Below are 12360 nucleotides of genomic sequence, written 5' to 3' on the forward strand. Positions count from 1 at the left end.
CCTAGATTATAACAAGCAAGATAATATCAAATGAACTTCACACACAGAATAGTCAGAAACACTTTTTTCTTTTAATCTCCTTTTACAATTGTCAAAACATGATCAAAGGTTAGGTCTTGTTAAGTGCTTTAATGTAGTTGCATCATCATCATCATCATCATTATTATTATTTACTATTATTATTTATTGAATTTATATACTGCCCTATACCCGAGGGTCTCAGGGCTGTTCACAAAATAAAACCAGAATAAACCATGCTGGTGGAGTGCATGTCCCTCTCTTAGCAGGAAATCATTCAAGTTGTGGTTCTTCCTAGATGGTGGCACATAGAGTCCCTTTATGGGCAAATTATTATTACTATTATTAATTAATTAAATTTATATACCTCCTGTCTCAGGGCAGTTCACAAGATAATCATTTTTTTAAAAAAAAGTTAGGCCCAAATCTTCCTTGGTAAAAAAATGGGGCAGCTTTAGACTCTTAGTTCTGAAGGGGTATCTGGCTGCCGTGATGGATGGCTGGTTTGGAACGCTTCCAATTCCAATAGAGCTTTGTTGATTCTGTTTATTGTGGGGAATGGCGTAAGATCCACTTTAAACCTGCCAAGACAAATGAATAGTTAGACATAGCGGTTGTGGTAGTTAATGTAGTGATTAGGGGTAGACAGATGTGTTAATTTTGGTTCTCTGTTTCTCATTTTCCCAATTTTAAATAGTACTTCATTTTCCCACAGCAATTTGATAATAAAAAAATTCATCAGCATCCTAATGTGTGTGTGTGCCAGCGCACACGCACACACAGTTTCCCCAACTGCAGTTTTGCAAATCAGTTTCCCCTAATTTAATGCATTTTTGTATGTTGTTTTCACCAACACACACATTTTCATGCACACCCTACCCCAGTATCTGCATTTCTGTGCACATCACTTGGCGGGAAAAATGCACCACAAAACTGGGAGAAGTGTGAATTTCTAAGGATGGCTTTGTTTCGGCTCTCGTATTGTTTCAGAAAGTGCAGATTTGCCTTTAAATGCAAACAAAATCAAATATTTCCCCTATCCATAATAGCAATATATTCTGAGAATAAATGTTCCACCCAGAAGCCATGATCCAGTGAAAATAAGCTCTTGCACAAAAGCTTCATTGGTGTAACTGTCCCCCCCCCCCATTAATTGTAGCATGCATTTCAAGGGGAGGGTGGGATTCACTGGGATTTTGGCTGGGGAGGGAAGGGCTAATCTTCCCCTCCCCTGCATTTACATTGGTTCCATCATCCTTGCTATTAAATGAACAAAAATGGTTGTTCCGATTGCCAGTGATGCACTGAGCATCTTGTGTAGCTAGATGTCGGCAACCGAAGTAGGTGCATTTAGGCCAGGCTTCCTCAACCTTGGCCCTCCAGATGTTTTTGGCCTACAACTCCCATGATCCCTAGCTAGCAGGACCAGTGGTCAGGGATGATGGGAATTGTAGTCTCAAAGCCTGATTTAGGCAGAGGAGAAACAATACAGAACTAGGATGTGGAAGACAAAAGTCTAGTGGACATCCTAGTTCTGGGCTGTTTAGGTGAGAGGGTGGTGTTTCACGTGTCATCTTGAACTGGGAAGACTCACTGCCTGCCTTCCAAGTGTAGATTGGAACGCTGCACTTTTTAATTTTCTATTTTTCTTAATAAACAAAAAGTGATAAGCAATGTTGGGCACATTCAGAGTACACCCATCTAAGTCAGCAGACCTAAGTCATTTTAGCCATCTTATTTCAGTGGGTTTATTTTTAAGCACCGTGACTTCATACAGATATCGCCCATTGCTTCATACAATACATGAATGTCGAAATATAAAACATAACAGCATTGCACTTCTCCTGACTTCCCTTCCTCCCCAACGTTTTCTGGAAGTAGAATCCCAATGCAGAAAGTTTATCCAATTTGCCTGCTACTTCAGTAGGTATTATCCTCCCACCCCAAGTATGACTGCCAACTAGGCCAATGGGGTCACACCAGTAGCCCTAGCAGCTAGCAAGGCATAGTTCTGCTTACCTCCCGGCATTGAAAACTTGGGGAACCAAGCAAAGGTCAGCCATGGTTACCTGCAGAAAAGCAGAAAGAAATGTTAAAGCAGTTCCAAGAGCCCTTCAGCTTTTCAACCTAGCAGGATTGTGTTTTCTCAGAGTTAAATTATAGTGGTGACATTTTGATGTGGCTGGAATATCAGCTCAGAGACCGGTGGAATGACAGTGGAGAAGTCTCTCTGCCTCCTCTTCTATCTAATGTATCAGAATCTTAGAATTGTATAGTTGGAAGGGATCCCGAGGGTCATCTAGCCAAACCCCTGCAATGCTGGAATCAAAAAAGTGTTCGTTGATATTAAAAGCAATGAGAAGAGGCAGGGAATGTGGAAGACAAATTAATACAATACCAAATTCTGCTTACAGAAATATCTTAATGGTTTGACATTAAAAAACGTACTGTAACCCTTTGCAATTAGTTTGCTGGGAAACTCCAGTTCACTATTTTCTGTAGCTCAGCTCATTAACTGGATATGGATTTATTTATTGTGATATTTATACCCCCGCCATTCCATTTCGTATTAGAATACTCAGGGCAGCTGATATGAACAGTTTAAAAAGTATTGTGAACCATTTAAAAATGATCAGGATTTATTTATTTTTTTAAAAAAATAAAGCCACACACTTGAGCAGCAGATGAAAACAACCAAAACAAAGTACCAGGTATGATTAAAATCAGCACTTGGTAGCTGGCAGGCCACTTGGAACAGGAAAATCTATAGCTGATGAAACACCATTGAAAGGGGCTAGATGGCTCACTCAGGGCTGTTTCAACTGACCTACGTGAATGAGCAGCATCCCGCAGGTGAAGATAGTCGTTTTCAGGTATCCCTTTCAGCCGTGAAGTACTGTATAAGATTTGCAGTATAATTTGGGGGCATGTGTGGACTTTGGTTAACCATTGTTATTTTTGTATTCAGATATGTTGGATTTACATTTGATAATTTGGGTGTGTGCACGCATGTGGCTTGCTCTCCTGTTCCCTTTTAATTCTCTGCTGGCTGGGTGCAAAGGTGGGTCTGGACGGAGGAGATGACGGCAAGAATATAAGTGCATTAAACAGAACTGGATTTGCAAGAACCTCTTTCAACTAACGTTTTCTTGAGACATCCGAAAAGATCTACATGCTTTGGGGCCTTGGAAGGAGAAAGAACATAATGGCCACTCCCCCCATTTCTGTACATACAACAACCAGAGTAACAGCTCGCACGCTATTCTGTAACATTTTGATTGGACTGCTAACGGTAGCAGGTGGCACTGTTGCTCAACTCCTGCTGTAGCCAAGAATACGGGGGTAATGTTCAGCCTTTTGTGAGAGGTCCCTAAAACGGTTAACTGGGGTAGGGAGAGAAAGGAATAAGTAAACTATTAGCTTACTGTGTCCTTGGATCTCTACTCACTTGGCCTCTGTGTTGATACCAGTGCACAGATAAGAGAACATAGGAGCAGCCTGCTGGATCAGGCCAATGGTCCATCAATCCAGTTCTCTCTGTGGCCAACCAGATGTCTATGGGAAACTCACAAACAGGATCTGAGCACGAGAGCCCTCTCCCCTGCTGTAGATTCCAGCAACTGGTATTCAGAAGCTTTGCTGCCTCCAGCACAGCCATCATGGTTGGTAACCATCAATAGCTCTCTCCTCCGTGAATTTGTCTAATCTTTTAAAGCCAATGAAGTTGGGGACCATCACTGCCTCCTGGGGGAGCGACTTCCACAGTGCGACAATGGGCTGCATGAAGAAGCACTTCTTTATCTGTCCTAAATCTCCCAACATTCAGCTTCACTGGATGTCCACAAGTGATTTCTTGCCATCCTTGCCAGAGGACAGGATCGCATCTTGCCTTACCTCATCCCCAACGCAGTAGCGCCCAGCTGTTTCATGCAGGATCTGCTCCAAAGCTCCAGGAAAAGAAAACAGCATGTTGTTGGGAATCGAGAACACACTTTTTGTTTTTCAGCATAGAAAATCACACTGCTAAATTTGGCAGTGTTTTCATAAAGGAACGTTAAATGTCCTGGTTACTAAATGGCAAATATCTGGACCTCCCAAGGAGGATATCACATCGGTTTTGCTTCTCCTCTGTTTTTCAGCGTTGTGGTGAACTAAGTCATAGCTTGGCCTTGGGTGTTGTCTAAAACTGGGCCATGGTTTAGTTCTCGCCAGACTAACTGTGAGCTATAACAAACAATTGTTCTTGGTTTATGGCTTGTGAACTAAACTAAAGGAACCCAAGTTTGGACCACATGTTTATGCAGGGGTGAGGAAGCCAGTAGGCCAGATCCATATTTCCCCAGACCTACCAGGTCAAATTTGAATGATAGGTGTGGGTGCCCCCCTGCCAATCACCTGACATCACTATGTCAGATGCTTCTGTGATTTGAAGTCCCAGCTGTTGGGACTTTGTTCAAAGCGCAGTGTGAGGCTCTTTGAAAGCCCTTTTCCAAACAGCCTTATGCTGCTCTTTAAACTTGTGCTGCCTGAGACTAATAGGAGCTTAATCCAAAGCAGCTGGAGGGATACCAGATTGATGGAGACTGGCTTAACTGTTCCACCGGTGTCTTCCAGTACAAGCCAGACAGGAGGACAGCTTTCTCCTCAAAACCTCCTACCTGGCTAGCAGATGGCTAAAGTCCAGCTAAAAGTTTCAACCTGGGACTCACCTTTGAAACCACGAGAAATGCAGTTCTTTCCCCACTCTTGCTTCTTCTCGCCGAACTGCTCCAGGACAGTCAAGTTCTGATAAAATGTAGGAAGAGCCAGCAGGTTAGATTGCCTCTACTGTACAACACCCAGAAGCTTCACTATATGGTGGCTAATAAGTAAATATTAATAAAAAGAGAAGGAAGGTTGGAACACTACTTTTGGGGTGTGTGAAGGTATGGCAAAGACAATTATTCAGATAGTGAGGCTTTAATCTATGATATATTGCAAGGGTAGCTAAGCTGTGTCTTTCTAGGGGAGGAACTCCCATCATCCCTGACCCTCAGTCAGGGTGTCCTGGGCTGATGGGAACCAGAGTCCAATAACATCTGAAGCGCCGCAGATTCACCACCCCTGCTGTAGTGTTATGTGCCTTTTGAACCTTAAGGCTGAGGCAAGACAAATAGGTATTGTCTTGCTTTTATCTCTAGGGACTTTTTTGTCTGGAACAGATACAAAGAAGGCCACAGACAATGGGTACTGAGTGAGCACTAGTACAACACAGTATGAGGGCAGGGGTCATCTGCCATCCTATCTGTAGAAATTCATTACTCCCACTTTCCTGGGAGAGGCCTTCATGATGCCCTTTTTTGCTGTGCATTCATGATTATTTGCACACTCGTGATGGTGTGGGGTGGTTAAGCATGATTCTGCTTACAACAGGGTTCACAACCTGCAAAAGCGTCAGGATAATACTATTTTGTGTTCAGTCAGTTCTAGTCCTGTACCTTCCGCTAACATCCTGTCACTTTTTATGCTTCAAATGTTGCAGTTTGTTTGTGCAAAAGTGCCCTTCCGGGGGGAAATACTGTTGTAATGTTGAGGAAGCATTGCTTCCAGTTGGAATGATGTGTGGCTGATCCAGTTTAAATCCACCCCCAATTTTGCACTATCACTGTGTCTTTTATATATTGAAGAATATATATCCAGGGGGGGAAACCCAATCGGGAGGGGTGTTCTGAACCACAGGCCCAAAGGAAGGCTCGTGGGAGTGGTTTGGTGCAGGAACACCAAAGGAGGACATCAAAAACATAAGAGCGGCCAATTATAGGGCTTTATTAAAGGAGGTGTAACATTACAGCAAAGCAGTCTATAGCCTTCATAGACGCAGGACAGATTCTGCGGACAAGCCATTTCCTTGCTGCGGTGTCTGTCCCATGTCTGCAAAGGCTAGGAGACCTCGCAAGCTGCTTTGCTGTAAGCCTACAATGTATTTAATAAAGCACCAGAACTAGCCATTCTGATGTTCTTGACATCCTTTGGTATCCCTGCACCCAACCACTCCCACAAGCCCTCCTTGGGGCCTGAGGTTCGTAACAAGGGACTCCGCTTCATTTGCAGTCCGTAGTGAACTCTGATCCAACAGGGTTAAGGATGGATAGGCAGGCCCAGCAACTGGGCAATTACCTGCAAGGGTTGAATTCCAGAAGCAATGTGCTCCGAGATCATCCGCACCTGGGCTCTCTTCTTTGGATCCTGGGGCAGGAGACTAGGTTTTGGACGCGTCTCCTCCAGGTACTCTATTATTGCTATCTGCAATAAGTGGAGAGACTTTTAGACAAGAATGGCCCGAGGGGGGGGGGGTTGTTGTTGAAATGGAGACACTAGTTCCCTGATGCAGATCAAGGAGTGAGAAATCTAAAGCAGTAGTTCCCAAACCTCCCTCCCTCCCATGGATTTGATGCTGCAGCAATTGTAATGTGGCTGTACTAGATACTGTATGACTCTTTAAATGGTATTGCTTTTATTTATATATTATAAAATAATTATATAAACTGTAAGAAATAAAAGAAGCAATAGAAATACAATTAAAAATCAATATAAATATTTAACACAACGGATGTGTCATTTCCCATCTTCAGTGACAAATCCACAGCTAAGCCATGGACCACCTGAATGAAGCTTGTGCACCACAAGCTCTAGATCTGCTTGGATTAAACCCAAGGATAGGGAGCCTGGGGCTTTCCAGATGTTGAGCATTACAACTCCAGTCGCTTCTCATCAGCAGCCATGCAGGCTGGGGCTGATGAAAGCTGGAGTTCAACAACCTCTGGAGGGCCAAAGGTTCTCCATATGTCTTTCAAGCTAAGCTGGAGCATATGCTAGTAAAAGCATATCCCATGTAAGGAACGAATCTCATGGCTCAGAACAATCAGTATGGAACCACAGGTAGGATGGGATTCTCCAAGCAACATCAGCGTGGGATTAACTTCATGGTGAAAAGAAACCCATTTAACAGTGCTGCTAGGTGTTCCTATCCCACTCACGATAGCTTCCTTTCCAGCAAGTCCCAAGCCCGCTCCTGAGATCTGGAGTGCAAAGTCCTTTGCCTGGGCAGCAGAACCAAGTAAATAATTAATACAGATTGCTTACTCACCGACTGCGAGAGGGTGATGCCATCAATTTTGAGGGCTGGGACTTGCTGCATTGGGTTCACTGCTTGGTACTCTGGTGTCATCTGTGGAGACAGGACAGCTCCTGAGACGTTTGGGCTCCGCTACTGAAGCCCAGAAGAGCAAAGCTTCCCCCTTGCAGAGGCACCACCCTGCCAGCTGTGCAGACCACATCCCGCCATCTCCTTACCTGCTGCCCTCCATCCTTCACAAGGTTGACAGGTGCTGAATCATAGGCAATTCCTTTCAGAGCCAGTGCTGCCAAGAGAAAGGGTGACATACAGTTTCAGGATGCTACCTACTCCAATTTTTATCACTTTGTTTTTAAACTTTCTGAGCACTGTGGAAGTTGAAGCAACAAAACAACAAAAATCTGTAGAATCAGCATCACAAGAACTTGTAAAAATATGGATTTAAGAACTAAGGTGTGCTTTAAGAGCAAATATGAGAACCAGGATTTTGTTTCAAAAGGGGAATGTGCTCATTTATGTTTAAAGCAACAGCGGTGGTTTCTGTGGAGCTAATTCACCTTCCTCACTGAAGGTCAAACTAAATGTGACTTGAGAAGACAGGTTTGCTGTTCAGGTGTCGTCTCTGTTTAAATATAAAGCAAGGGGTGCCTACCACTTTCCACAACAGGTAAGCATGGATGAGAGAGGGCTGAACTCTTTCACCCTCCAGTTGTTGCTGAACTACAACCCCCAGCCCTAGCAAACATGGTTGGTGGCCAGGGATGGTGGAAGCTGTAGTGCAGCAACATCTGGAGGACCAAAGGTTCCCCAATCCTACACTGAAACAACAAACCAGACACCAGGCTGCTTCACCATGTTCTGCAATCTGGAGACAGCAATTCAGTTAACATGGTTGATGCTCTCTTTGACTGATAGTTGTAACCCCCAACCAGAGTCAGTCTTGTTTATCTTGCTAGATTATATCAGGTTATGAGCTTCAACAGACAGAACTTTTAAAACCCAAAGTCTTCCAGCATTCCTTGAGTGTTTCCAGAGTGCCTCTAAAGAATGTAGGAAATGCAGACATCTGGATTGTGGTATTTTTATGTAGAAAATATGTATCTAATTAATCACAGTCCTCAGATAAAAAAGACCAGGCAAAGAGAGAAGGAGCTACATAAAAATCCTTATGAGTGCAGAAATATTTGGGAATTTCTAGATTGCGTACATTGCAATATAGGAGTAAATGTGGCCTGTCTCACAAATGTTTTCTGCCACAGGAGAGGGCTGCTTTGCACATTACAGAACTTCCTGCAGGTAGTGCACTTTATGCAAAGGAATAAAAAATTTAACCTCATGCGTTAACAGTGCAATCCTAACCATGTATGCTCAGAAATAAGTCCTATTGAATTCAATGGGGCTTACTTCCAGGTAAGTGGGGTTAGGACTGCAGCCTGAAACATCACTTTTGATGCACAGTGGAACCTCGGGTTGCAGACGTAATCCGTGACAGAGGCACGTCTGCAACCCGCAGCGTTTGCATCCTGAAGCGCTGCGTCTGTGCAGGCACGATTCAGCGCTTCTGCACATGCACAAAGTGCGAGCGGCAAAACCCGGAAGTAACCCGTTCCGGTACTTCCGGGTTTCCCATGGTCCGTAACCTGAAGCGTCTGTAACATGAGGTATGACTGTATATACAGGCTGCACATGTTGGACACATGGGCTGTGGCCAACTGCTTTCTCCCAAAGATAATCTGCACACAGGTTGCACAGTATTTTCCCATTTTTGCAGTGCAGTCCTTTATGTGTCTACTTAGAAGTAAGCACCACTGAGCTCAGTCAGGTTTGCTTCCAGGTGAGTGTGAAAAGGGTTGCACCCTTAAAGTACAAACGTGTCCTCTGTATTCACACAATCTAGGAGCTTTCCTCTTTCCACAGCAAACTAATTTTAGCATTTGCTCCCACTCTTTACCACAAGTAAAGAAGACACGTTTTAGTCTTCAGAAATGGCTGATGTTTGCTGCTCTGTGGTTTGATAAATCACTTATTAACTGCGTTTTGGTGAAGAAATGCAAAAGACTGGCAGCATCCTATAGAATAGGATTCCACGCTGTGCTTACCAATTCTCACTCTCCAGGTGCAGGAACTTCTGAAATAAGTATAGAGGACTGGCTGCAGTGGGGATGGGGATGGGACAAGGAAAAAAAGTAAGTTACAATTGAAGCAGACTCATGAATATTGAAATAAAAGTTACCAAGTCCATAGAAAACATAATTTGTTTTGGTTTTTTTCTTTTAGCACAAGACAGTCTTACCATTTGTCTTGTTATTGTCCTGAAAATGAAATTGACTCACTTTGCAAACAGCATGTTTAGACAAGAGTGGCCTCACTGATTCCTATTTCTTCTGAAATACTGGCATTTTCCACTGTTGACCCCTCCTCATCCCCCACCCCCACCCTGCAAATCCCAAACAGCTATAAGATGAAAGCTCACTTTCTAAACTTTCAGTGAAGGACTGCCTGAAGACCAGCAGCTTCTACTCCAGACGAATATTATAGAAAAGTGTGTGGGGAAAGTGACACAACAATGCTATGATATCAAGACAGAGCCTCACCTACCAGAAACCCACGTTTATCTCACCTTTTTAGAAGCCTCCATGCTGCATGTGGTGCAGGATTCTCAAAATGAAAGCCAGCTCACACTGTCTAAAACTTGCAGGGAGGGTGAGAGGGAGGAATATTTCCCTTGCAGCCAATTGGAGAAATTTCATAATCCCACCCTTTTAGCTATCAGATGGCAAAACAGAGCAAGACAAAGATCTCATTGCTTAGCACTTTTAGTCAGATACCAGGGTGGGGGGTGGGGGACTAGAGCTGTGTGACTTTTTTTTTGTAAAATAGGCAAGCTGGGCCTGTAGTTATTTACTGCAGGGACAGAAAAACTGTGGTCCTCCAGATGTTGCTAGACTTCATCTCCTGCAACCATCCTATCTGGATAGTCTCTGCCCGAAAAAGAATCTATTAGAAAGACCCTAAGACTTGCTGATCAGAAGGTCGGCGGTTCGAATCCCAGCGACGGGGTGAGCTCTCATTGCTCAGTCCCTGCTCCTGCCAACCTAGGAGTTCGAAAGCACATCAAAGTGCAAGTAGATAAATAGGTACCGCTCCGGCGGGAAGGTAAACGGCATTTCCGTGCGCTGCTCTGGTTCGCCAGAAGCGGCTTAGTCATGCTGGCCACATGACCCGGAAGCTGTACGTCGGCTCGCTCGGCCAATAAAGCAAGATGAGCGCCGCAACCCCAGAGTCAGTCCCGACTGGACCTAATGGTCGGGGTCCCTTTACTTTTACCTTAAAGGATTGTGGCAAAATAAATTGGGGGTGTGTGTGGAGAAAATGCATAGTCGAGCAATTGCATAATTACCCTTCAGCAACTGACCTTCAACTTTATTGTGTTTTACAATCAAACTGGTAAAAGAACTGTAAACAACCCTGAGGTCCTTTTTGAAATAGTGGGTACAAACCAGATAGGTAGACAGCTTAGAATCCTGACTAACCAGTGCCACAGGAAACTGCCTTACACTAAGACAGACCATTGGCCCATCTAACTCTATTGTCTGCATTGACTGACAGCAGCTCTCCAGGGTTTCAGGCAGAGGTCTTTTCTTAGGAGACGTAGGGTATTAAACCTGTGACCTTTTGCATGAGCCACAGTCTTTCCCAAAGGGGATGGGGATATGGGACCAGGATTATTCCAGTTTAATAAATCACAGAACAAAGATTTATGGTGTATCCCTGGTTGCCCAGAAGGCAAAACTCCATCCTGACTTTGTCTCCTGCTCCGTTTTGTTGTTTATCAATCTGAAATCCTATACTTCGGAGTATTCCTCACTGAACTTCCTAGGATATCCTTCTGATCTTGGTAGACGGGTATAGGGTAGCTCAGTTACACGGGGAAATTGTCACAGCAAAAAGAATTAAAATGGGCATTAAGCTTTCGTCTGAGCAGAATATTTAACTCAAATGGAAGCCTGGGTACAAGGAAAGAATATTCAGGAAAAACAAGAAAAAGAAATACAGAGTGTTCTTCCAAGCACCCTTCACCAACGTGTTGTCGTCCGGATGTTTTGGACTGCAACTCCCATCAGCCCCAGGCAGCTGGCTTTGCAAACACAAATGTATCTTTTCCCCCTTCTCATTGTTGTAATAGCAACTACCTTCGCTAATGCGGCGCACATCCTGTGCAGTCCTTCGTCTTTCTCTAGCCGAAGAACGAAGCTATGATTTTTTTGCTCAACAGGGCATTGGCTATGATAGCAGTAGCCGCCCCTCCTGTTCCGCGCTGGCGTTTTACTGCCTGCCAGCCTTGAATGGAGACTTTGTTCGAGAGTAGACGCTTTTCCCGTGAGTCGCTGGGATTCTGGGAGTTGTAGTTTCAGCTCATTCCAAAAGTCTTAAAACTGGCCCTCTTTATTCCTTAGGATTTAAGGCGGCAAGCACGAATTTAAAAGAGAACACCTCAGAAAATGCACATTTCAGAGAGGCAGCTGTGTCAATCTTTTGTAGCAAAAGCGGGACAAAGCTTGGGCCGCCCAGGACCCGGTTTGGCAAATGAGACAACTTATTTTACAAAAAGGTAAAAAACGGTTGTATTTGCCTTGACAACTGCAATACATATAGCATTAAGAAAGCGCCGGGTTAAACTGAAGGCAGTAAAGCAGTAAAGAAATCTCCGAAAAGGCTAAAAAACAAACAAACCAATGTTCCCAGAAAGTGAATTGTAAGCAATATCTACCCTAGCTCCTAGTTACAATTTTCCCGATTCTCATCCTTGCTTTCCAAAGACCAGTGGACAAAATGAAAGAGCAGGAAGTGGGAGTTTTAAATTAGTGTATTTATTTTCTTCAAACAGTTCTGCTAGCCCATGTTTTAGCAGGAACTTTGATATGTACAGATGTCCTTTAAACATGTCTAGCCCTTCTCTGACAGGTAACCCTAGGATACAGTATTTCAGAGTATTTCAGAGATAGCAGCTTGTCAGTCATAATGCAGAATTATGAAGTCACTTTTGATGTCAGCATAGAGTACAATTGACAGTATGATTGTATCCGGATCATCCCACAGTCTGCAGTAGAGGCAGGAGACTAAACAAGGCAGCCCCTTTGCAACAAATATACAAAAGGTGCTGCTTGCTGCCCTTCTTGATGCCACAGTGCTTACAGAGACATGCAGCGGATGCTAGGTTTTATTGA

The 12360-nt window shown here is 43.9% G+C and overlaps 2 protein-coding genes across 4 annotated transcripts in view; one reads left to right on the forward strand and one right to left on the reverse strand.

The window, feature by feature from the left end:
* Nucleotides 1-49: 49 nt before the first annotated feature.
* On the reverse strand, nucleotides 50-11483 carry GSTZ1 (glutathione S-transferase zeta 1). 3 transcript variants are annotated; one of them, XM_082234153.1, is made up of 9 exons: nucleotides 11326-11483; nucleotides 9232-9283; nucleotides 7351-7418; nucleotides 7145-7225; nucleotides 6175-6300; nucleotides 4728-4803; nucleotides 3913-3965; nucleotides 2038-2087; nucleotides 50-599 (listed from the first exon to the last, which is right to left on the reverse strand). In XM_082234153.1, exons 1-9 carry the CDS (start codon nucleotides 11344-11346, stop codon nucleotides 473-475), a joined length of 654 nt encoding a protein of 217 aa, XP_082090279.1. In that variant the 5' UTR covers nucleotides 11347-11483; the 3' UTR covers nucleotides 50-472. The 3 variants fall into 3 exon arrangements, with proteins under 3 accessions (XP_082090279.1, XP_082090278.1, XP_082090280.1); XM_082234152.1 differs by having other exon boundaries at nucleotides 11323-11462; XM_082234154.1 differs by lacking the exon at nucleotides 11326-11483 and adding an exon at nucleotides 9753-9898.
* Nucleotides 11484-11929: 446 nt separating this feature from the next.
* POMT2 (protein O-mannosyltransferase 2) overlaps nucleotides 11930-12360 on the forward strand; it is a 50808-nt gene continuing 50377 nt past the window's right edge. The window contains exon 1 of the mRNA XM_082232821.1: nucleotides 11930-12290. The gene's annotated coding sequence lies outside the window, so the exon portion shown is untranslated. The remainder of the gene's footprint in view (nucleotides 12291-12360) is intronic.

The sequence above is a fragment of the Podarcis vaucheri genome (assembly GCF_965113315.1).
Source record: "Podarcis vaucheri genome assembly, chromosome: 1".
Classification (NCBI taxonomy): domain Eukaryota; kingdom Metazoa; phylum Chordata; class Lepidosauria; order Squamata; family Lacertidae; genus Podarcis; species Podarcis vaucheri.

Excerpts from the sequence above, each read along its gene's own strand:
- GSTZ1 (XM_082234152.1), bottom strand. The coding sequence starts at position 11,346 with ATGTGCGCCGCATTAGCGAAGGTA. Across the intron at positions 6,301-7,144 it reads GCATCACCCTCTCGCAGTCG|ATAGCAATAATAGAGTACCT; the intron begins GTGAGTAAGCAA and ends CACTTATTGCAG. Across the intron at positions 3,966-4,727 it reads CATTTCTCGTGGTTTCAAAG|CTTTGGAGCAGATCCTGCAT; the intron begins GTGAGTCCCAGG and ends CTTTTCCTGGAG.